The sequence below is a fragment of the Pantherophis guttatus genome, chromosome 2 (genome assembly GCF_059756535.1).
Source record: "Pantherophis guttatus breed Tessera chromosome 2, ASM5975653v1, whole genome shotgun sequence".
Classification (NCBI taxonomy): domain Eukaryota; kingdom Metazoa; phylum Chordata; class Lepidosauria; order Squamata; family Colubridae; genus Pantherophis; species Pantherophis guttatus.
The window spans coordinates 269505477-269531674 of NC_142064.1; the positions used below are offsets into that span (position 1 = coordinate 269505477).

The window sequence follows — 26198 nt, forward strand, 5'->3', positions numbered from 1 at the left end:
TGTAGGACCACTGCTGCCAAAGAATCTATCTGGTCTTGGACCTCTACCAAGGTTCCAGCAATTTGGTTCAGACTCTCTTGAAGCCCCTCTGACAATTGCCAAAACTGTATTATGGAGTGTGTCATTCCACCTACACCCAGTGGTGGGATTCTGCCAATTCTAGGGGGTTCGGCTGAACCGTTTGTTAAATTGCTGGCTCGCCCCGCCCCTTGCCCCTCCCTTCCGCACCACTATTTATTACCAATAAATAGTGGTGGGCGAGGGGCGGGCGAGCCAGCAATTTAACAAATGGTTCGGTGTTTTTTTGTAATTTTATTAGCCCCCGGAGCTTCAGCATAGGCTAATTAGCCCTTGATTAGATCGGCTCCCGACTCTCAGCTGATTTGCTCTCAGCTGTTTTGCTCAGGACCCTGCTGCTTGCTGGAGCAGATTTTTTTCCCCCTAGCTATGCTAAAAAACAAAACTGAAAGTAAAGCAGGCTGTTGGCTTTGCTGTTGCTGCAACGTTGGAAAATTAGGCAGGCAGATTTCTTTTCTTTTTCCTCACCAAAAAAGGTAGGTGAAAACAATGGGAAATTTAGGGAAAAAGAGGAGAGTTCAAGATTTTAAAATACAAAAGAAAAAAAGCTCTATTTAATTAGGGAATTGTAATAATTGAGATACTATTAATTGTATATTGTGTTGAAAGCAGAAATGGTTAAGTTGTGGTTTGGAAGAATATATGGGGGAAATTATTTGGTTTATTATTATTGGTAAATATAATTAATTGATTTGTAAGAAATTGGATTGCATGGAAATAATTGGAATATTCATGTTCATATTGATTAATATACAAAAAAGGTAGTTATATAACTAATTGATTTATATTAAAATGTTGAATTTATATTAAACAACTGTAATATTACATAATTAACCAATGTGAGGATGGATATAAAAATAGATGACAATGGGAAGGGGTATAATATAGAATAGAAGGGAAAAATTGAATTTGATTAAGATTAGAGATGAGGATAAAGGGTAATATTGGTTTTTTACAAAAATAGATGAGGAATAAATATGGCAAAAAGGAAATATAGAAATTGTAAATTTAATTGAAATGATAAAACACTGTTTAAATTTGTGAACCGGCCAAATACTCTGTTCAAAGAAAGTACATTATATGTTTGTACGTCTGTTTCTAATTATTGTTATTTATTCATATTTGTTCTCTTTTATTCTTTAAAGTTTAACAATTCATTCTTTATCTTAATATCTTAATATTTGTTTGGGGTTGGCTTTCTTCCCTTTCATCTTTTTTATTGTACAGCAATCTTTCTCCTCAAACCTACCACCTCTCTCTTTTCTTTCCTTCTTACTTTCTCTTCCTTCCCCTCTTCTTCTCCTCCCTATTTCCTCTTCCTTTCTCCTTCTCCTCCTCTCTTCCTCCCTCTCTTACCCTCACTCCTACTCTAATTTCCCTTCCCTTCCTTTATCCCTCTCTATTGCTGTATCCTTTTATGCATATGGACTACTCAGAGGGCTGAAAAAGTTATTTCTGACTGGTCCTTGCACTTTTGACCAGTCCTCGAACTTAACGACTGTCCTCACATTTTACGTTTTTGCCCTATCTTGTCATCATGGTGAAGGGAAGCAGTTGTGAAATGAGTGACACGGTTGTTAAGAATGCTACAATGGGCATAAATGATGACCAGTCATAAGTGCGAAGACCGGTCAAAAGTGCGAGGACCTGTCAGAAATGACTTTTTTCAGCCCTCTGGGTAGACCTTTTGTGCATATGTACTACTCAGAGGGCTGAAAAAGTTATTTCTGACTGGTCCTCGCACTTTTGACCAGTCCTCAAACTTAACGACTGTCCTCACATTTTACGTTTTTGCCCTATTTTGTCACCATGGTGAAGGGAAGCAGTTGTGAAATGAGTGACACAGTTGTTAAGAATGCTACAATGGGCATAAATGATGACCAGTCATAAGTGCGAAGACCGGTCAAAAGTGCGAGGACCTGTCAGAAATCACTTTTTTCAGCCCTCTGGGTAGTCCTTTTGTGCATATGGACTACTCAGAGGGCTGAAAAAGTTATTTCTGACTGGTCCTCGCACTTTTGACCAGTCCTCGAACTTACGACTGTCCTCACATTTTACGTTTTTGCCCTATCTTGTCACTGTGGTGAAGAGAAGCAGTTGTGAAATGAGTGACACGGTTGTTAAGAATGCTACAATGGGCATAAATGATGACCAGTCATAAGTGCGAAGACTGGTCAAAAGTGCGAGGATCAGTCAGAAATCACTTTTTTCAGCCCTCTGGGTAGTCCTTCTGTGCATATGGACTACTCAGAGGGCTGAAAAAGAAGCATGTGGTTTTCTTGGTTGCCTGGATCCGGGTGAATTAATATGGCTGTGGCAGGCCTAGCTTTTATTCCTTGTGCAATCCCTATGCTGAAACATCTATAAATAAGAGCAGTAAAAGAGATTCAAGTTGAAAAGGAACTAGCTTTGATAGAACATTTTCTTAATCAACTTGGTTCCTACCCTATGGAAGGACTTACAGATCCTGCTGTAGATCCATATGTGAAAATGGGACCAGTGGAAAGATGGAGAGAATCTTCCTAAGACTTAGAAGAATGGAAACAATCATATATAATCTTTTATATGCCTTTAATTCTTATATTTTGTTAGCATTTTTATATCATAGAGTTGTTTATTGGAACTTTTTATACTCAGTAGTTATAAGTAAGTTGTGAGAGTTTATGCTTAAGACAAACTCTCAGAGGGGGGAGTATGGTGGGACAGGTAACAAATAAAATAAAATAAAATAAATAAAAACACGAATCCAGTTAGATAGTCACTGAAGGGCCCTTTTTTGTTCTTAATATTGTAAGAGAGAAATTGCTTGCAATTATATTCAGAACACAGGCAAGGACATTCTTTGCAAGGATGCTTACTTCAAGGCCTCTCAGTTGTCACAGATAAGAAGAGTCTACGTGATTTACACCTTGAGGTTAAAGTGACAGAGATGTCCACTTTGTTGTTTCAACAAAAGAGAAAAAAAATGCTTCAGTAATCTACAAAAAGAATTATGACTGTTTTGCAAAGAAACTCTGTAATAAGGAAATGTCAAATAAAAATGATAAATGCATAGGACCATATGAACTGCTGACTTCAAAGAATCCTTTGTCTAGAAGGGTATAAAACCATTGTACCTAATTCCTGTCTTTGTTCAACGCTTCATGTACAGAGCCTTGAACCTATTGCGCAATATATAAAATCTGTCTCTGATTAACCCAAAAGTTGTGTTTGTCTTATTAAATCCACAACAAATTAGTCTCAACAGTCAGGAAATCTTCCTTAGTCCTAGATCGGTTTTCTCCAGGGGTGAAATCCAGCAGATTCTGACAGGTTCTGGAGAACCGGTAGCGGAAATTTTGAGTAGTTCGGAGAACCGGCAAATACCATCTCTGGCTGGCCCCAGATCGGGGAGGGAATGGAGATTTTGCAGTATCCTTCCCTTGTCACGCCCACCAAGCCATGGCCACCAAGCCAGGCCCACAGAACTGGTAGTAAAAAAATTTGGATTTCCCCACTGGTATAAATTAATTAATCATCTCTTCTGCAGTAGCAAGGAGTTCCAAAAACACATGCTGTAAATAAAATTTCCTAGGATTGTTCCTTAGTCCTAGATTGGTTTTCTCCCTGATTAATTCCAGCTATTGCTCATGTCTTGTAGTACTTTTTTTTTTAAATGTATTTTGAGGGAAAGAAGAGAAGAGATCCGATGCCACAGTGCCCCTCCCTTCTCAGGCAAAAGTTGTAAGCAGGGGAAAAAATGGTTAAAAGAACATAAATAAATCGGTAAAAAAAACCCTCCCTTTCCTACTCAGATACAATTTCAAAGGCAGAATGAGATTTGCATTCCCTTGAATATGCTGTCCAGCTTGAGAAAAATCCCTTGAGTTTTTGGCAGAAAGAAAGAAAGAAATCGCCCTCAGACGTTTACCAAGGTGTAGAAAAGAAAATCTCCACAGCGATCACCCACAAATATAATGCAGATGTTTCCTCATTTAAGAAAAGGGAGAACAGCAAACAATTCCTTCAGAAAAGATCTCAGCTACCGTGTAACCAGTGTAATGTGAATGATGTAGGAATAGTACAGGGTCAGCTATATGAACACTGAAGAACCCTCTTTATTCACATTATTATAAGAAAGAAATGTGCTTGTTCAGAGATTACACTGTCAGCTAAATTCCATTATTGGCAACATATATCTTCTGAGGGGCCTATCTGTCAAAGATACAAGGATACAAGGACATCCATATGTAATATATATCTTCTGAGGGGCCTATCTGTCAAGGATGCAGAGACATCCATCTGAAACAAAAAGTTACTTATTAATCCAAGGCCAGCCATGAATCTATGCATCAGTGATTACAGAAGAGGAGGATGTTTAGCTGAGATTATCTCATGTACTATAAATTAATGTAGGAATTTAGTAATTAAAAAAGTGTCAATTATCATGTAACAAATGAAAGCTAACCATATATGGAAAACTGCTGTGCCAGCAGAATCCTTTGTCTTGGAGATGTATAAAAGCAGTTGTATCAGAACTCTTCCTTTATTCAGAATTGCAGATACAAATCTGGTTCTGAAACTGCGCAATAAACTGACTCTGGCTGACCCAGGAATGTTCTTCAGTCTTCTCTTTCTACAACAATAATGTTATGGAAGAAGGAATTAAAGAGACATCCCTTCAGAGCAGACAAGAATCAGTTATTTATTATTGCAATAAGGATCAGATTGGTATTGTGACCACAAGATCTGAACAAAGTATAAAATGGAGACCTCAGTCTTTATACATTTTGAAACAAAGGATTCTGTTAACTCAGCAATTCATATGGTCATATACATTTGTCATTTTTAATTGACACTTCCTAATTACTGTTTCATTTTATTCTCTGCCAACATTAATAATTCTTTATGTAGATTACTGAAGCATAGATTCAAATTATCTCTTGTTGATTCAACAATATGATCATCCTTGTCTCTCTGACCTTCAAAGTGTAAATCACCAAAATGTCTTTATCTCTGACAACTGAGGGGCAACTGAGGGGCCTCTCCTCACTGGTACTACATCAAAGAAGGAATGTGTCTGCCTTTTATTTCAACTGGATACATTTGCAAGCACAATTTCTCTTCTACAATACTATGAACAAAGAGGGCCCTTCAGTGATCATCTAGCTGGACCCGCTTTTCCTACTTTAATAACAAGTGAGTTAGCAAAAACAAAGAATGACAGACGCACAGACAAATTTCAAAACAAAATTTTGCACTAATAACAGATTTCTTACCTTCACTTTTCATTCCTCCCTCTTTGTCTCACACATGCGGGTTAGAAAAGTTTAAGCGGGGGGGGGGAACGGGGCAGTTAAAGTGGAACAATGCCTACCTGACATTGTTGAATGAGAGGACTAATGGGATTAAGTCCCCGCTCTCAATGCCTACGTGCAGTGGTGGGATTCTACCACTGGTAGAACCTGGTTGTTAAGTAGTTAAGCAGTTAAGCAGTTCAGAGAACCGGTTGTTAAAAGAAATCTCCTTTTATTTTTTTTTTCCACTTTACAGGGATAAAGGATTACAACATTCGTTGTTGTTTCCTAACTTAATCTTTTTTGCCCTGCTTACAGAAACTGCCTCTCCCGCAGTATGCTTAGACTTACTGTCGCTTCCGGTCCGGAGGTTCTCAGAGGGATTTTTTGTTTGTTTGTTTGTTTGTTTGACTTTCTTAAAGGGGAAGCAGTGGTGGGATTCAGCCAGTTCGCACCACTTCCGGAGAACCGGTTAACTTTCTGAACATTTTGGCAAACTGGTTGTTGGAAGAAATCATTAGGGGAGAGAACCGGTTCTTAAATTACTTGAATCCCACCCCTGAGGGGAAGGGTTGTTTTAAGCTTTTTACACCGCTGCTGGGAGGAAAGACTCCCCTGTTGGAGTTCTCCCAGCCAGGGTGCAATGATCAGCACTTTGAAGAAATAATTGAATAACGAAGCAGAAGCTTTTAATGACAAGGAACCAAGATGAGTGACACTCAGCAAGGCTTCTTGGCTCGCTAGAAAGATTGACATTCAAACGTGACTTGACATACCCTTTCTGACTTTTGGTCTAAAACTGGTTTTTGGTCAAGTTTAATTCTTTAAGCTTTTTGTATTTTTGTACTGGTAATCCTTGACTTACAACAGTTACAGTGGCACTGGAAAAAGTGACTTATGACTGTTTTTCATACTTATGACCATTGCAGCAAACTGTTATTTGGGCAAAGAAGCGATGCCACACGACCATCTAGTCACGGCCACCCGGTCACATGAAGCACCTCAGTTGTGAAATGAGTGACACGGTTGTTAAGAATGCTGCAACGCGCATAAATGATGACCAGTCATAAGTGTGAGGACCGGTCAAAAGTGCGAGGACCTGTCAGAAATCACTTTTTTCAGCCCTCTGGGTAGTCCTTTTGTGCATATGGGCCAAGAAAAATCTAAGAATGACTGATCAAAGCCAATATTTTGGGCCAGCTCCTTCAATTGATGGATGTCCTTCTCCACAAGTCAAGAAGTTTCATTAATTTCACTTTTGACCAGTCCTCGCACTTACGACTGTCCTCACATTTTACGTTTTGTGCCCTATCTTGTCACTGTGGTGAAGAGAAGCAGTTGTGAAATGAGTGACATGGTTGTTAAGAATGCTGCAATGGGCATAAATGATGACCGGTCATAAGTGTGAGGACCGGCCAAAAGTGCAAGGAACTGTCAGAAATAACTTTTTTCAGCTCTCTGGGTAGTCCTTTTGTGCATATGGACTACTCAGAGGGCTGAAAAAGTTATTTTTGACCGGTCCTCGCACTTTTGACCAGTCCTCGCACTTACGACTGTCCTCACATTTTACGTTTTGTGCCCTATCTTGTCACCGTGGTGAAGAGAAGCAGTTGTGAAATGAGTAACACAGTTGTTAAGAATGCTGCAACGGGCATAAATGTGAGGATGGTCATAAGTGTGAGGACCAGTCAAAAGTGCGAGGACTGGTCAGAAATGCCTTTTTTCAGCCCTCCGAGTAGTCCCTATACACATAGCCACACCCACCGTCACATGATCACCAAGCCATGCCCACCCAAATAAGCCACACCCACAGAACCGGTTGTTAAAAAAATTGAATCCCATCACTGCCTATGTGACATTGTTTTTTTTTATTAAAAAGGTTTTTTATTTTATAAACAAACAAACATACAATTCTTAATCAATCATACAGTGTATCATTTGAATATATCTTTTGTATCTTCTTGTTATTCCGCCAGTATTTATCATCTTAATTTTATCATTCCATTTATTGTGACATTCCCCCCAAATTTCTTACTTTTCTATTAATACATTTATCTATCTTTTTATTTTAGTAAAAAAAATTTTTTTTCAACAACAATTTTATCCTCAACCATCCTTCAACCCCCCCTCCCCACCCCCCACACACCGACTTCCCAGAGCAAAAACAGGGTATAACATTTAACAAACATAAGCTAAAATAAACTAACTTACTACAAGATTCAAAACTCCCTCACACTCTTTAACTCCCCTTTTAAAGATTATTCATCAACCTTCCTTTTATAATTTTTTTTTTAAATTTGATTTATATGCCACCCTTCTCTGGAGACTCAGGGCGGCTTACAATGTGCTAAGCAATAGCCTTCATCCTTTTGCATATTTATACAAAGTCAGCTTATTGTCCCCACAACTGGGTCCCCAATTTACCTACCTTAGAAAGGATGGAAGGCTGAGTCAACCTTGAGCCTTGGTGAGATTCGAACCTGCAGTAATTGCAGGCATCTGGTCTTAATAACCAGCTTAATAACAGGGTGCCTTAGACCACTGTACTACCAAATTCTCTTATCACATTTCACATTTGTTACTAAGATCCATTATTTTCTAGTTTATAAGATTATCTTTAGCTAGGCAACCTTCTTTAGTTCTGTAATTACTAATACAGGAGATTTATTGCTGTCCTTAGGCAATAAGTAACTCTTTGTAACATACATGTCTTTGTGTCTTTGACACTTGAGGCCCCTCAGATGTTTTCCATATGGCTGTCCTTCCGTGACAGCTAGGCCTCATCAGAAGATATATTACCAATAATGGGATTTAGCTGATTTTTAATCTAATCTCCAAACAAGCACATTTCTCCCTTATAATAATGTGAATAGAGAGAGTCCCTTAGTGTTCATGTAACTGACCCTGTATGATTCCTACTTTATTCACATTAATATGGTAATCATGCATACATCCTGAATGTATATCCTGACTGAAAAGAGTATATAAGCCTGTATGTAACAAGCCCTTGGGGTTCAGACTGTTGTGGAATGATGAGGACAAAGCAACATTCCTAGGTCAGCCAGAGACAGCTTTATTGCGCAAGGGTCAGAGCCAGTTTTGTACATGAAGCTTTGAACAAAGAGAGAATTCTTTTTTTTTTTAAATAGTCTTTATTTACATTTTCCATTAAAAACAAAGAAATAACAATACACCATATAAATAACATACAACACAAAAAACATTACAAATAACACACAAGTGGTAGGTACAGATGGTACCTTCATAGGTAAGTATTCAATATAATATTACATTCCAGGGGAGATAGAACAACTCATCTCTCTTTATATATCAATTAGGTCTAACCGACCTCACTTAATATAGTTTCCTCCTTAACAATCCTTCCACATTTAATTTGGGTTATGATATTCTCTTCTCTAGCCAAATATATAGTTTCTCCCAGGATAAACATGTTTGTGTTTGGTCCTTATTTTTTAATTTTTTGGTTAATTTGTCAGCTTCTGCACAATCCAGAATCTTTTTTATGATTGCTTCCTCTGATGGGATATTCTGGTTTTTCCAAAATTGAGCGTATATCAATCTCGCCACTGTAATAATGTGAAGAGCTAAATACCATGAATCCTTCTTAATCTTATCTGGTTTGGAGCCGAGCAAGCATGTCTCTGGTGACCATTCAATTTTTTGTTCTAAAATCTCATTCAGCCATTTTTTAATTTTCCCCCCAAATTTTTTTGCTTCCTGGCATGTCCACCATTGATGATAGTAGGTGCCTTTTTCTTGCCCACATTTCCAACAAACAGCCGATTGTCCAGCAAACATTTTAGCCAGTCTATCAGGGGAGAGATGCCACCTATATATCATCTTATAAATGTTTTCTTTGTAGGTCGTGGAGACTACTGATTTCATATTTTCCCACCATATCCCTTGCCATTTGTCTAAGTAAATTGGGTACCCAAAATTTTTCCCCCAGGCAATCATTGTGTCTTTGATTATCTCATCACCTATCTCTAATTCCATTAGTAATTTATAACTTTTTGAAATCATGCCTTTTTCTTGGCCCATCAAGATTTTATCTAATTTTTGTAAATCCACGTGTATGCCTTTTCCATCTCTGTCTTTTTTAAATTTGGATTGGATCTGCAAATAGGCCCACCAATCTATTTGTATTCCTAATGAGTTCAATTCCTGTTTTGATTTTAGTTTTCCCTGTACATTCAATAAATCTTTGTATGTTAATTTCAAACAAAGGGAGAATTCTGATACAACTGGTTTTATACATTTCTAAGACAAAGGATTCTGTTAACTCAGTAGTTTATATGGTCATATACATTGGTTATATTTAATTGACATTTCCTAATTACTAAAGTCTTACATTATCCTTGCCAAACAATCATAATTCTTCTATAAATTACTGGAGCATAGATTCAAATTATCTTCTGTTGATAAACGACTTCTAGCTCATGTGGATCCCCTTGACCTAACCAACCTTTAAGCTGTATGTCATTAGAATGTTCCTATCTTCTGACAACTTAGAGGCCTCCTAAAGGTATCAAAAGGATTTTGGCTGACTTTGTACTTTTTCCAACCGGATGCATTTCCTGCTTTTAGAATAGAGTGAATAGAAAGTTATCCAGTGGTCATCTATCAGATCCCGCTTCATCTACATTAAGACTTCTGAACCTTGCGCAATAAACCTTTCCTTTCGATAAAGAGCTGGTGTGGTCTCTTTTCTGTAACACAGTGAATGCATTTCTTCCTGGAAGAGTGGTAAAAGTTTTTTTAACTATGAAAAAAGTGTTGCAGGAATAATGAGACTCAGACCTCGGAATCAAAAAGAGTTGTATTTATTTGCGCAAAAGGTTCAGAGCAATATAGCCGTAGCAACATCTGAACCCCCTCTTATGGAAAAACAAGCACTTATATACTTTTCAAAAGTAGCAAAACACGGAAATATAGCCTATCAGCGTTGATTGGTTATATTATTTATAGCCCCCTATTGCTCTGTTAAAGAAGCTAAATATCTTGCTCCCCCTTCATACAGAATGAGGTCGCAGGTGTCTTGCAGGAAGTACCTAAGTTTCCAGCAGTTTGTTAGTGGATAGTAGCCCCAGCTAATCTCTGAAGCCAAAACAAGGTCTTCAAAATTCAAGATTCAGAGAAAGTTCTTCATATCAGATATGGACAAATAGAATCAAGTGCATCCTGAGTGGATTTTTATGGGGAATTCAGATGAAACCCTTCCCCTTTATGGACAAGAAAAACAAAAGTACACATATCGACTGGATGAAACCAGGCTTAACAGCAGTAACTGTGACAGGGATCTTGGAGTCTTAGTGGACAACCAGTTAAATATGAAGCAGCAGTGTGCAGCGGCAGCCTAAAAAGCCAATGCAATCCTAAATTACATTAACAGAGGGATACAATCAAGATGAAGTAAGGTACTAATACCACTCAAAAAAAACCTTACGACCAGGGGTGAAATCCAGCAGGTTCTGACAGGTTCTGGAGAACTGGTAGCGGAAATTTTGAGCAGTTCAGAGAATCGGCAGTGGAAATTTTGAGCAGATCGGAGAACCGGCAAATACCACCTCTGGCTGCCCTCAGAGTGGAGTGGGAATGGAGATTTTGCAATATCCTTCCCCTGGAGTGGGGTGGGAATGGAGATTTTGCAGTATCCTTCCCCCGGGAGTGGGGAGGGAATGGGGATTTTGCAGGATCCTTCCCCCAGGAGTGGGGAGGGAATGGGGATTTTGCAGGATCCTTCCTCCAGGAGTGGGGTGGGAATGGAGATTTTGCAGTATCCTTCCTCTGCCACGTCCACCAAGCCACACCACGCCCACCAAGCTACACGCACAGAACCAGTAGTAAAAAAAATTTGGATTTCACCACTGGTCCAATGTATACTTTGTCCTCGTCCTTAGCTCACTATAGGAAAGCAAAATATGGCCCTAAAGCTTGAAAAATCTTTTTGATCCTGCATTTCAGGGGCTTTGGGTCATTTTGCCTCCTTTTGTGAGAGAGGAAATTTTCATCCTGAAGCTCTTTCCATACACTATCTGTGACCGGATTGAGACTTCGCTCTTGAAAGATATATTTTATGTTTATATTGGAAAAAAAATAAAATAAATACTTTCCAAATAAATTCTAACATCTGAACAAAGACCTTGTTTAAGACATGCATCTTTATACTTTTCAGTTAGTAACAAAACAGGAAATGTGAAATCTGCCTCTTTAGCTAGCCCCCTTATTCCTTAGGCAGGAAAGCTCCATGTGGTTTAGTTCTGCATTTTAACATGGTACCTCTGCGGTTTGACTTCTTGAACTCTCCAACTGTAGAAAGTGTGTTAACTCTGCGGTTTAACTTTGTGAACCCAGCAACTGTCTTTTATAATAATTAGTCAAGGGGCCCTTCAGAGATCATCCAGGCTGACCCCGTATTATTTCACTCTTATATCCAAATTTCACTTTACGTTCTATTTTAGTATCATAGCTCTGAAGTAAAAAATTAGGCAAATTTCTCCTCATCCTAAACCCCCTTGCACAGGGAAAAAGACTCTAAGGCTGGGATGTTAGATAACCAGCAGCAAGCTGGAGGGACACGCTAACTATCATGGTGACAAGCGCACTATTGGCATTGCTAAAGGAACAGTTGAGGCACAGATCCTCCGGAAGGAAATCTGTCTATCTGCTTACAAAACGTTGACACTGACATGATAGCAGATACATAGTAGACCATAAACAAGATTCCTTTGATGGCTATCCCATTATTTTTGTCATGCTTTCCCATATGTATTCTACATGACATGCCATACCATCACATCCATGTTGATGACTCATGACCTCTTGGATGCTTGGCAAGATAGCCATCTTCTCCTACCAACATCTTCTCTTACGAAACCTACTTGCTTTATGTACTCCATGTGCGAATATGGCTCAGAACAGACACAAAGGTACGGATATTTCCACAATGCTAGCAAGTATCACTAAGCCACTTTTCAGTCAATGCGTTCAAACTGGACTCTTAAAAACCCTCAACTATGTCCCCTGCAAAAATAAGCACATTTGTAATTTGTAATGTGTCCCAACATCGTTCACTAAATGACAGGAAAAAATTCATACAAATTGTATTTTATTAATGTAAGGTTACAGGTAAATTGATGTGATGTCTCGCTGCCTGGAGGCCGTGCTCAACCCCTCCAAGACCGAGTGGCTGTGGTTCCCGGCGTCGCGATATAGTCAGCTGGTGCCATCGCTGACTATTGGGGGTGAGTCTTTACCCCCCACAAAGAGGGCCCGCAATCTGGGCATCCTCCTGAATGCACGGCTGTCTTTAGAAGAACATATGACGGCCGTGGCCAGGGGGGCTTTTTATCAGGTTCGCCTGATCCGCCAGTTGCGGCCCTTTCTGGACCGCGACGCCTTGCGCACAGTCACTCACGCCCTTGTCACCTCCTGACTGGACTACTGCAGTGCTCTCTACATGGGGCTCCCCTTGAAAAGCACCCGGAGGCTCCAACTGGTCCAGAATGCGGCCGCGCGGGTGGTTATGGGCGCAACTTGTTGTGCCCACATGACACCCCTCCTGCGCGAGCTGCACTGGCTCCCAGTGGTCTTCCGGGTGTGATTCAAGGTGTTGGTTACCACCTTTAAAGCGCTCCATGGCATTGGACCTGGATACCTTCGAGACCATCTTCTGTCACCAGTAGCCTCCCACCGGCCAGTTCGCTCCCACAGAGAGGGTCTCCTCAGGGTGCCATCGGCCAAATTATGTCGGCTGGTGACACCCAGGGGGAGGGCCTTCTCTGTGGGAGCCCCTATCCTTTGGAATGAACTGCCCACAGAAATTCGTAAAGTCTCTGATCTCTGTGTGTTTCGCTGTGCCCTCAAAACCATGTTGTTCCGCCAGGCTGGGCTATCAATGTAAAGATTTTAATTGGTTTTAAATGGGATTTTAAATTTGGGGTTTTATAAATTGGGCCTATTATTTAATAATTTTAATAATTTTTAAATTTTGTCTGTCTCTGTGTATTTAATTAGGCTGTACACCGCCCTGAGTCCTTCGGGAGAAGGGCGGTATAGAAATAAAATTAATAAATAAATAAATTAATAAATAAATGTAATACAATCTGTCTTAGCTTTTGCAAGCCCCTTGTCACTTTTCACAGGACCAAAAATTTATAAGCCTCCTCACCACTGTGGCTCCTTTGGCGAAAAGGAAACTCTGGCTCTGAAGCTCTTGTCATGCTATATACATTTACATGGATTTTTTGGGGGTGGGGGAAGATTCTGTGGCATAAAGACACTTTTGACTGACAAATACTTCCTCGTTCCTATTGCCCGTCTCATATCCCTATTTTATGCAGTAGAAACAAGTCTTGAGTTCAGTTATTTTCGTGTCCAAGAAGCAGTAACTGTTTTGCGATTTGGAACACACTCAGATCTAGCAGATGTCCCCCACGCATTCCTGGAGTGCTTATCCTACCTCTATTTCTGGCCTCACAGTTTCCAAAGTCCATTTCCTTTACTGATACTTCAGCATCAGTGGTGGATTGCTCTTGGTTCTGTCCGGTTCTTGAGAACCTGATTTATGCCTTGTCCCATAATATGCCTGGAATGACATTTTGTTAGCTAAGCCATGTCTTGCTCTCAAAAATTAAACATTTATAGAACTTTTGGGGGGGATTTGGGCCTTCTCTATCATGATCAGATGGAAAATGGGATAAACATGAAGAAAAAAATATTTTCTCCTATTCATGTAAAATAGCATTGAAGACCTTCAAATGACAGTAAAAATCCACTTTTCAAAATTAAAACACGTACCTATTATTTGGTTTCAATTGGTAAAGTCAGCTCTCTGGGGCTGCCACTTGTGAAGATCAAATTTAAAAAAAAACTTTTCCTAATTCAGCATTATGTAAATGAAAAAGTTGTTAGTTGTTCCCGTTTCAAAGCCGAAGAGCCATAACAATGTCTCCATTGTTATGGAAGAAGTAATTAAAGAGACATCCCTTCAGAGCAGACAAGAATCAGTTATTTATTATTGCAATCAGTTATTTATTATTGATTGGTATTGTGACCACAAGATCTGAACAAAGTATAAAATGGAGACCTCAGTCTTTATACATTTTCAAACAAAGGATTCTGTTAACTCAGCAATTCATATGGTCATATACATTTGTCATTTTTAATTGACACTTCCTAATTACTGTTTCATTTTATTCTCTGCCAACATTAATAATTCTTTATGTAGATTACTGAAGCATAGATTCAAATTATCTCTTGTTGATACAACGATATGGTCATCCTTGTCTCTCTGACCTTCAAAGTGTAAATCACCAAAATGTCTTTATCTGTGACAACTGAGGGGCAACTGAGGGGCCTCTCCTCACTGGTTCTACATCAAAGAAGGAATGTGTCTGCCTTTTATTTCAACTGGATACATTTGCAAGCACAATTTCTCTTCTACAATACTATGAACAAAGAGGGCCCTTCAGTGATCATCTAGCTGGACCCGCTTTTCCTACTGTACCATGGTCATGTGGCCGGAATGACTCAATGCCAAAGGTGCACAGAACGCTGTTACCTTCCCACCAAAGGTGGTCCCTATTTTTCTACTTGCATTTTTTACGTGCTTTCGAACTGCTAGGTTGGCAGAAGCTGGGACAAGTAACGGGCGCTCATATGTGTAAATAGAAAATGCTTAAATTTCAACAACTAAATCTACAATTTATATGGATTCATATTCAACTGGATCTATCGGTGGGTTGCTACCAGTTTGCCCCGGATCAGGCGAACCGGTAGCAGCAGCAGGAGGCTCTGCCCCCATGTTTCACAGATTTATATGGCTTCTCCCGTGTGGATCTTGTTATGGGAATTAAGACAAGAACCCCGAGAAAAGGACTTTCCACATTCCATGCATTTAAAAGGCTTCTCCCCCGTATGGATTCTACTATGATAAATAAGTTCACAGTTTTTAGTAAAGCTCTTTCCACTCTCCATGCATTTGTGTGGCTTCTCCCCTGTATGGACCCTACTATGGTAAATAAGTTGACTGTTCTTAGTAAAGCTCTTTCCACACTCCATGCATTTGTGTGGCTTCTCTCCTGCGTGGATCATTTTATGGAAAACAAGGTCACTGTTCCTAGGGAAGCTCTTTCCACATTCCATACATTTATAGGGTGTCTCTCCTGTGTGGCTCCTTTTATGAAAATTAAGAGAAGAACTTTGAGAGAAGCTCTTTCCACACTCTGTACACTTATATTTTTTTTGACTGGTCCTCGCACTTACGACTGTCCTCACATTTTACGTTTTTGCCCTATCTCGTCACCATGGTGAAGAGAAGCAGTTGTGAAATGAGTGACACAGTTGTTAAGAATGCTACAATGGGCATAAATGATGACCAGTCATAAGTGCGAAGACCGGTCAAAAGTGTGAGGACCTGTCAAAAATCATTTTTTTCAGCCCTCTGGGTAGTCCTTTTGTGCACATGGACTACTCAGAGGGCTGAAAAAGTTATTTTTGACTGGTCCTCGTACTTTACCAGTCCTCGAACTTACAACTGTCCTCACATTTTACGTTTTTGCCCTATCTTGTCACCATGGTGAAGAGAAGCAGTTGTGAAATGAGTGACATGGTTGTTATGAATGCTGCACCTGCATAAATGTGAGGATGGTCGTAAGTGTGAGGACCAGTCAAAAGTGCGAGAACCTGTCAGAAATGTCTTTTTTCAGCCCTCTGAGTAGTCCCTATACACATAGCTATGGCCACCCGGTCACATGACCAGGTAGCCATGCCCACCCAGTCACATGACCTCCAAGCCACGCCCACAAAATAAGCCACTCCCACAGAACCGGTAGTAAAAAATTACAGTTATGAAGTAGCAACGAAAATAATTTTATGGTTGGGGGTCACCACAACATGAGGAACTGTATTAAAGGGTCGCGACATTAGGAAGGTTGAGAACCACTGCTCTACAGGCAAAAGGGGAAATGCAAATCCTAGGTCAGCGATGGCTAACCTTTTTGCCATCGCGTGCCAAAAGTGGGGGATTGTGGGACAGTCATGTGCGTGCGTGCCCACACCGATAATTTTATACACCCTGCTCCCCTACGCATGTGCATGACCCCCCCCCATGTTCCCCCCGCTTTTAGCATGTGATGGCACGGTGGACCCGGTAGGCCTGTTTTTTTGCCCTCCCCAGGCTCCAGAGACTTTTTAGGAGCCTGGGGAGGGCGAAAACAGCCTTCCCCACCATCCCCGGAGGCCAGAAACAGCCCCTTTGCTGGCTTCCGGTGGGCCCAGAAGGCCCAAAAATCAGCTGACCAGAGCGTGCATGCGTGCTGGAGCTGAGCTAGGGCAACGCTCGCGTGCCCACCAATAAGGCTCCGTGTGCCACCTGTGGCACGCGTGCCATACGTTCGCCGTCACGGTCCTAGGTGTTTATCTGAGTTAATCTTGTCAAGTTTTGGCTTGCCTAATTGTGTTGCTTATCTGGGGTCCCTGTTTGCTCTTTGCTTATGAATAGATTGGCATACTTAACAATCATCAGTGTCAGCTTGGGAAAGTAGGAGGGGAGATTTTCAGAGAGGGATTGGTTTTAGACAAAATACCATTCTTCCTTTCGGTCAAGGTCAGGACGATCCTGCATCTGGAGAAGGAGTGGTTGGAGTGCTGTCTCGAGATGGGATGAATACTGATTGGAGCATGTGATCGACTGATGATTAAGGGGATGGTTTGGGGGGTTTTGAATTACTGAGGGAAAACCCGGAACTCTCAGATTCCGGTTTTCCCAGATGTGCCAGTATACCTACTCTAATTAATGTAGGTAGGTAAATGCGGGTCCTGCTGGATGATCACTGAAGGGCCCCCTTTATTCATAGTATCGTAGGAAAGGAAATGTGCTTGTTTGAGGGAAGCCAATTATACTCCAGTTGAAAGGAGAGAATTCCTTTGAAGTAGAAACATTCAGAAGAAGGGGCCCCTCAGTTGTCAGAGATAAGAGACATTTGGTGATATACAGTATGAAGGTTAAAGAGATCAAGTATGACCACATGTAATATTAACAAGAGATAATTTGAATCTATGCTTCAGTAATTGGCAAAAAGACTTATGACTGTTGGCAAAGAATAAAATGAAACGGTAATTGGGAAGTGTCAATTAAATATGACAAATGTATATGATCACATAAACTGCTGAGTTAACAGAATCCTTTGTCTAGAAGGGTATAAAAACCATGGTACCTAATTTCTGTCTTTGTTCAACGCTTCATGTACAGAGCTTTGAACCTATTGCGCAATATACATTGTCTCTGATTAACCCCGAAAAGTTGTGTTGGTCTTATTAAATCCACAACATAATAAATGGAACTTTGAGAAAATGCTTGCCTCAGAGTTTTTAATTGGAGAGGGGGTGTTGACAATCAGCACATTTACTCTCTATTTCCAGTAACATAGCAGCCCCCCTCCCTTCTAAATTCCCTTTTTCTCATGCATTACTTTATCGATTCAAGCCAAAATATTTATACTTCAGCATAATCATCCAGCTCTAAATGTATTTTAAGCACATCTCTTTCCCAGGTTTCCTGTTCGCATCATTGCCTTGTCCCATGTCTTCATTTGGGGTTCCATTTTTAGCCAGCATTAATGGTGATTTATCAAGCAACATTGTTTCCATTTGTCTTTATGCAAAAATTCTTAGCTAATTTCAATGCAGCAATAGGTGTACCAAGGGCCAGAAAAGGCTAAATTTAAGAGAGTCTTAGAATATATTGATCAGCTAGGACCTCTGTGTGTGTGTGAGAGAGAGTGAGAGACTGAAATATAGACTTTATTAGCATTTCCCCCAATAATTTTATTTATTTATTTATTTAATTTGTATACTGCCCTTCTCCCAGAAGGCACTCAGGGCGGTGAACAGCCAAAATTAAAAAACATACAAATTGAAGGTTATAGTGTACAAATAAAACTAATACAACTACATAATGCGGAAATACTTTCTTCAAAGTCTTAGCTAATTTCAATGCAGCAATAGGTGTACCAAGGGCCAGAAAAGGCTAAAGTTAAGAGAGTGTTTTATTTATTTATTTATTTAATTCGATTTTTATACCGCCCTTCTCCTACTGGACTCAGGGCGGTGAACAGCCAAGTAAAAACATCACATACAAAATTTAAAAATATTTAAAAGAAATTAAACAAGAATTGGCAAAAATAAAATTTAAAAACACCCCTATTAAAACCAAATTACAATTAAAAATATCTAAAAATATCTAAGGGGGGGTCAAGGCAGCCCGGCATGATGAAATAAAAAAGTTTTAAGGGCACGGCGAAAAGCCCAGAGATCAGGGATCCTACGTATCTCCGGGGCAGGTCGTTCCAGAGGGCAGGTGCTGCTACAGAGAAGGCCCTCCCCCTGGGAGTCGCCAGCCGACATTGTCTGGCCGACGGCACCCTGAGGAGGCCCTCTCTGTGGGAGCGTACTGGCCGGTGGGAGGCTATCGGTGGCAGAAGGCGGTCCCGTAAGTTAGAATATATTGATCAGCTAGGACCTCTGTGTGTGTGTGAGAGAGAGAGAGAGAGAGAGAGTGAGAGACTGAAATATAGACTTTATTAGCATTTCCCCCAATACTTTTATTGAAGGTTATAGTGTACAAATAAAACTAATACAACTACATAATGCAGAAATACTTTCTTCAAAGTTAAAAAAAGTGGAGAAAATAATGGACAAATAAAGGTCCCCCTTCACCCCAAGAATTATATATAAAAAGTTTAAATGTAAAATGTTTTAATTAATCTATTCATTAGATAACCTCCTGAGCATAAAATTTATATCGACAATTCGTATTTAGCTATAATTTCTCCAAGTCTTTCCTGATTTACCGTATTTTCCGGTGTATAAGACGACTGGGCGTATAAGACGACCCCCAACTTTTCCTGTTAAAATATAGGGTTTGGGCTATACTTGCCATATAAGACTGCCCCTCTTCCAATGCACACCAAATAAAAATTAAAAAAACATCAACTGGCTCACCTACAATGTAAAAGCAGCTGTGCTAGACCCAAAATGGCCCCTGTAACAAGCAGGAACCTCACACAGCCACAAAAAGCCCCCCCAAAAAACTTTCACACTCTAAACGCACACAACACAACACAACTGGCTCACCCACAATGTAAAAGCAGCTGTGCTAGACCCAAAATGGCCCCTGCAACAAGCAGGAACCTCACACAGCCACAAAAAGCCCCCCCAAAAAACTTTCACACTCTAAACGCACACAACACAACACAACTGGCTCACCCACAATGTAAAAGCAGCTGTGCTAGACCCAAAATGGCCCCTGCAACAAGCAGGAACCTCACACAGCCACAAAAAGTCCAAAAAACCAACTTTCACACTTTACACACACAAAATTCCACATACAGCTTTGTGAGATTTTGTGTGTTTGTGTAGTTGGAGTGAAACACTACAGAAACACACTAAATCTCAGAAAGCTGCACAATTATTTTATTTTATTTTATTTTAATTTTTATATGAAAGCTAAATTTAAAACTTCCTAAATGGCTTCCTAAATGGCTAGGTCTAAAAAAGAACAACTAAAAAAACCCCAATTGACTATTTTTTTTAAAGCTCCCAAAGGGGAAAAAAACTTACCCGATAGAACAGGGGTCTCCAACCTTGGCAACTTTAAGACTTGTAGACTTCAACTCCCAGAATTCCTCAGCCAGCTTTGCTTTGCTGGCTGAGGAATTCTGGGAGTTGAAGTCCACAACTAACTCCTTGCTTGATTGCAGGCAGGGAGTTGCTTGCTTGCCTGAATAGATTCAAGCAAGCAAAGCAAGGCAAGCGTTGTGATTAGCAGCTGAGGTAAGCAAGCTGGAGGGGGAAAACTTTTTCCCTTTTACATGGCTCTGGCCATCCCAGCTGAGTTGCAGGGAACTCAGCTGGGATCGTCAGAGCTGGGATCCTCAGAGTAAAAGGGAAAAAACTTTTTCCCTTTTACGTGGTTTCTGGCGATCCCAACTGAGTTGCAGGGAACTCAGCTGGGATCGTCAGAGCTGGGATCCTCAGAGTAAAAGGGAAAAAACTTTTTCCCTTTTACGTGGTTTCTGGCGATCCCAGCTGAGTTGCAGGGAACTCAGCTGGGATCGTCAGAGCTGGGATCCTCAGAGTAAAAGGGAAAAAACTTTTTCCCTTTTACGTGGTTTCTGGCGATCCCAACTGAGTTGCAGGGAACTCAGCTGGGATCGTCAGAGCTGGGATCCTCAGAGTAAAAGGGAAAAAACTTTTTTCCTTTTACGTGGTTTCTGGCGATCCCAGCTGAGTTGCAGGGAACTCAGCTGGGATCGTCAGAGCTGGGATCCTCAGAGTAAAAGGTAAAAAACTTTTTCCCTTTTACGTGGTTTCTGGCGATCCCAGCTGAGTTGCAGGGAACTCAGCTGGGATCGCCAGAGCTGGGATCGCCAGAGCCATTTAAGGCTCGTCAGAGCCTTTCGGGCTGGTCTGCCTGGTTACAGGAGAACTACACCCGGCGTATAAGACGACCCCCGACTTTTGAGAAGATTTTCATGTGTTAAAAAGTCGTCTTATACGCCGGAAAATACGGTATGCCTTGTCCCATGCCTGGAATGACATTTTGTTAGTTAACCCATGTCTTGTTCTCAAAAATTAAACATTTATAGCACTTTTGGGGGGATTTCGGCCTTCTCTATCATGATCAGATGGAAAATGGGATAAACATGAAGAAAAAAATATTTTCTCCTATTCATGTGAAATAGCATTGAAGACCTTCAAATGACAGTAAAAATCCACTTTTCAAAATTAAAACACGTACCTATTATTTGGTTTCAATTGGTAAATTCAGTTCTCTGGAGCTCCACTTATGAAGATCAGATTTTTTAAAAAAACTTTTCCTAATTCAGCATTATGTAAATAAAAAGGTAAAGGTAAAGGTTCCCCTTGCACATATGTGCTAGTCGTTCCCGTTCATCTCCGTTTCAAAGCCGAAGAGCCAGCGCTGTCCAAAGACGTCTCCGTGGTCATGTGGCCGGCATGACTCAATGCCAAAGGTGCACAGAACGCTGTTACTTTCCCACCAAAGGTGGTCCCTATTTTTCTACTTGCATTTTTTACGTGCTTTCGAACTGCTAGGTTGGCAGAAGCTGGGACAAGTAACGGGCGCTCATATGTGTAAATAGAAAATGCTTAAATTTCAACAACTAAATCTACAATTTATATGGATTCATATTCAACTGGATCTATCGGTGGGTTGCTACCAGTTTGGCCTGGATCAGGCGAACCGGTAGTAGCGGCAGGAGGCTCTGCCCCCATGTTTCACAGATTTATATGGATTCTCCCGTGTGGATCTTGTTATGGGAATTAAGACAAGAGCCCTGAGAAAAGGACTTTCCACATTCCATGCATTTATAAGGCTTCTCCCCCATATGGATTCTACTATGGTAAACGAGTAGAGTGTTTGTAGTAAAGCTCTTTCCACACTCCATGCATTTATAGGGCTTCTCCCCTGTATGGACCCTATTATGGTAAATAAGTTGACTGCTCTTAGTAAAGCTCTTTCCACACTCCATGCATTTGTGTGGCTTCTCCCCTGTATGGATACTACTATGGTAAATAAGTAGAGTGTTCGTAGTAAAGCTCTTTCCACACTCCATGCATTTGTGTGGCTTCTCTCCTGTATGGATCATTTTATGGAAAACAAGGTCACTGCTCCTAGGGAAGCTCTTTCCACATTCCATACATTTATAGGGCGTCTCTCCTGTGTGGATCCTTTTATGAACAGTAAGAGAAGAATTTTCACAGAAGCTCTTTCCACACTCTGTGCACTTATACGGCTTCTCCCCTGTATTAATGTAGATGAAGCGGGATCTGATACATGACCACTGGATAACTTTCTATTCACTCTATTCTAAAAGCAGGAAATGCATCCGGTTGGAAAAAGTACAAAGTCAGCCAAAATCCTTTTGATACCTTTAGGAGGCCTCTAAGTTGTCAGATGATAGGAACATTCTAATGACATACAGCTTAAAGGTTGGTTAGGTCAAGGGTATCCACATGAGCTAGAAGTCGTTTATCAACAGAAGATAATTTGAATCTATGCTCCAGTAATTTACAGAAGAATTATGATTGTTTGGCAAGGATAATGTAAAACTTTAGTAATTAGGAAATGTCAAGTAAATATAACGAATGTATATGACCATATAAACTGCTGAGTTAACAGAATCCTTTGTCTTAGAAATGTATAAAACCAGTTGTATCAGAATTCTCTCCTTGTTCAAAGCTTCATGTACAAAACTGGCTCTGAACCTTGCGCAATAAAACTGTCTCTGGCTGACCTAGGAATGTTGCTTTGTCTTCATCATTACACAACAGCATGGATCCAGTCATGGGAAGCAAGAGAATTACGATGAGAGAAGCTCATTCCACACTCCATGCATTTATAGGGCTTCTCTCCTGTGTGGATCCTTTTATGAATATTAAGAGAAGAACTTTGAGAGAAGCTCCTTCCACACTCTGTGCACTTATATGGCTTCTCCCCTGTATGGACCCTACTATGGGAAATAAGTTGACTGTTCTTAGTAAAGCTCTTTCCACACTCCATGCATTTATAGGGCTTCTCTCTTGTGTGGATCCTTTTATGAACATTAAGAGAAGATCTTTGAGAGAAGCTCTTTCCACACTCTGTGCACTTATATGGCTTCTCCCCTGTATGGACCCTACTATGGGAAATAAGTTGACTGTTCGTAGTAAAGCTCTTTCCACACTCTGTGCATTTATAGGGCGTCTCCCCTGTATGGATACTACTATGGTAAATAAGTAGAATGTTCCTAGTAAAGCTCTTTCCACACTCCATGCATTTATAGGGCTTCTCCCCTGTATGGACCCTACTATGGTAAATAAGTTGACTGTTCTTAGTAAAGCTCTTTCCACACTCCATGCATTTGTGTGGCCTCTCCCCCGTGTGGATCTTTTTATGGGAAACAAGTTCACTGCTCTTAGGGAAGCTCTTTCCACATTCTGTGCATTTATAGGGCCTCTCTCCTGTGTGGATCCTTTTATGAACAGTAAGAGAAGAATTTTCACAGAAGCTCTTTCCACACTCTGTGCACTTATACGGCTTCTCCCCTGTATGGATCCAGTAATGGGAAGAAAGAGAATTACCATGAGAGAAGCTCTTTCCACACTCCATGCATTTATAGGGCTTCTCTCCTGTGTGGGTCCTAGTATGGTAAATAAGGTGAGTGTTCGTAGTAAAGCTCTTTCCACACTCCACGCATTTATAGGGCTTCTCTCCTGTGTGGATCATTTCATGTGACTTAAGGTTAGACATCTGAGTAAAGATCTTCCCACACTCCATGCATTTATAAGGACTTTCCCCTGTGTGGATCGTTTTATGGAGAGTAAGTTTTCTCTCTTTGCTGAAGCTCTCTTCACAGTCCGTACATTTGTAAGGCTTGTCCCGTTTGTGGATCCTTTTATGTGAACTAAGTTGTCTGCTGTGAATAAAACTCTTTCCACATTCCATGCATTGACAGGGCTTCTCTCCTGTGTGGATCCTTTTATGATTTGTAATTAGATTGTTCTTGATAAAGGTTTTCCCGCACTCCATGCATTTATATATCTTCTCCTCCGCGTAGGTCCTTTTTTGAGAAGTACCAGACCCATTTTCATGAGGAAAAAAGAAAGTCTGTTTGTCATTTTTTCCATTGTCTCTGCATATATAATCTTCTCCTTTGGTTTTGGCTTGATCGTGTTTATCTACATCTAATTTGTCTCTGAATAGTTTCATGTTATTCCCAATAGATTTTTTATTTGTTTTTCCTTGTTGGGCAACAAAATCTTGCATTGGAGCATAAAGAGACGGTGAGCTTTCCTGATTCCAATTATTTGACTGATTTCTCTCACAGCTTTCTACTTCCATTTGAATTTTAGGGTTCTCCATACTATCTCCAGAAGTAATTGTTCGGAATAGTTCCCCAGAATCTTCATCTTCTTCCCCATTATTACCTTCACAGGAAAAGAAAAAAAAATGAAAATAATAGCAAGATTAGGGGGAAAGTGCAATCTGCAGGAAGCTGGAATATAATGCAAAACAAACTACATCAATCTTCTTAGACGCAGAGATGGCCTTTGAAAATTTGACTTGGACTTAGAAGAGCGTGACCTAAGATTTGGATGGCATCGATATTTGTGGTACAATGAACTCTAGAAAGAGTGCAGAGAAGAGCAACCAAGATGATTAGGGGCCTGGAGGCTAAAGCATAAAGAACAGTTCCTGGAACTGGGTATGTCTACTCTGATTAAAAGAAGGACCGGGATGACATGATAGCAGTGTTCCAATATCTCAGGGGCTGCCAGAAAGAAGAGGGAGTCAAGCTATTCTCCAAAGCACCTGAGGGATGGACAAGAAGCAATGGGGGGAAACTAATCAAGGAGAGAAGCAACCTAGAACTAAGGAGACATTTCCTGGCAGTGAGAACAATTAATCAGTGGAACAACTTGCCTCCAGAAGTTGTAAATGTGCCAACACTGGAAGTTTTAAAGAAGAGATTGGATAACCGTTTGTCTGAAATGGTATAGGGTATCCTGCCTGAGCAGGGGGTTGGACTAGAAGACCTCCAAGGTCCCTTCCAACTCTGTTATTCTAAGTTAGGATTAATCTATATTTTAAAAACCAGTATGTTAGAAGTGCCAACTGAGAACATGAAACAGATATAAATCCAGACTGTGCTTCAAAATAACTTCATGGCTCTCGGCACAAGGAGCATCTTACAGAAGAGAAGCAGAAGGCAAAGACAATGGATAACATGTTCGGAGCCATCAGAACTTCACCAAGGCAATAGCAAATGAAATCAAGAGCATCTGATGGCAGAAGGGTATAGTTGTCCCACAATATGGTTTTCATATTGTTATCGGACAGATTCAAGGTGGGGAAAATGGACCTATGTTATTCAACAACATAAAACAGAATTTGAATCTTAATGACAGAAAAAATAAACATGTAATACCTAAAAGCTACAAATAGGTTTAAAATGTATGATACAACGAGCAAAGACGTTGTATCATAATATATAGATGTAACAGCGGGAAAATATGTGATTGTTAGCACTGAAATGTACATGATGTTATAATCTAAAGGGCAACTTTTATAAAGTGACTAGCTGAATGGCCATGCTCCGCTACTAAACTATGTGATCGGGCTTGATAAAGCGACACTTAGAGTTTGAAAATTAGTGAGTAGTTATGATTGGCCTCTCCTCTCCACTTCTCTCCCTCAGGCTTGCCCCACAGAAGCCTCTCCTCTCTATCCCCTTCTCTCCCTCAGGCTTGCCCCATAGATCCTCTCCTCTCCCCTTCTCTCCCTCAGGATGGCCCCATAGATCCTCTCTTATCCTACTCGCTTCTCTCCCTCAGGCTGGCCCTATAGATCCTCTCCTATCCCCTTCTTTATGAAACGGGGAGATGGTCATTTTGAAAAATCCTTTCTTAGTGAGCACCTAGAAGCCAAGAGGAACATACATGGCAAATTTCAAGTTTGTAGGCTTTATGGTTCTGGAGATTTTGTAATTAATGCATGAGTGGTTTTCACTTTTATATATACAGATATACCATTGGTATAGGATACCAGAAAAACGTTCTAAAATGTATAAAGGTAACTCAAACTTATACTGGAAATGTGGACAAGCAGAAGGCTCGTTTTGGATTGAAAGACATTCAATGATACAGAAAACTTTCAAGATCAACATCCAACTGAAATCAGAACACTTTATGTTGGGACTAAGGAACAGGAAGCTGGAAAATAGTCATGAGATAGTTTCTGAGTGTGATGATCACAGT

The 26198-nt window shown here is 40.4% G+C and overlaps 1 protein-coding gene across 4 annotated transcripts in view; it reads right to left on the reverse strand.

Annotated features, from left to right (window-relative positions):
* Positions 1-18939: 18939 nt before the first annotated feature.
* Positions 18940-26198, reverse strand: part of LOC117662618 (uncharacterized) — a 31291-nt gene continuing 24032 nt past the window's right edge. For 3 of the 4 annotated variants that reach the window (XM_060691221.2, XM_060691223.2, XM_060691224.2), the window contains one exon: positions 18940-24368. In XM_060691221.2, the coding sequence (XP_060547204.2) occupies positions 22723-24368 (1646 nt within the window). In that variant the 3' untranslated portion in view covers positions 18940-22722. The remainder of the gene's footprint in view (positions 24369-26198) is intronic. The other variant, XM_087884218.1, reaches the window with a different exon arrangement.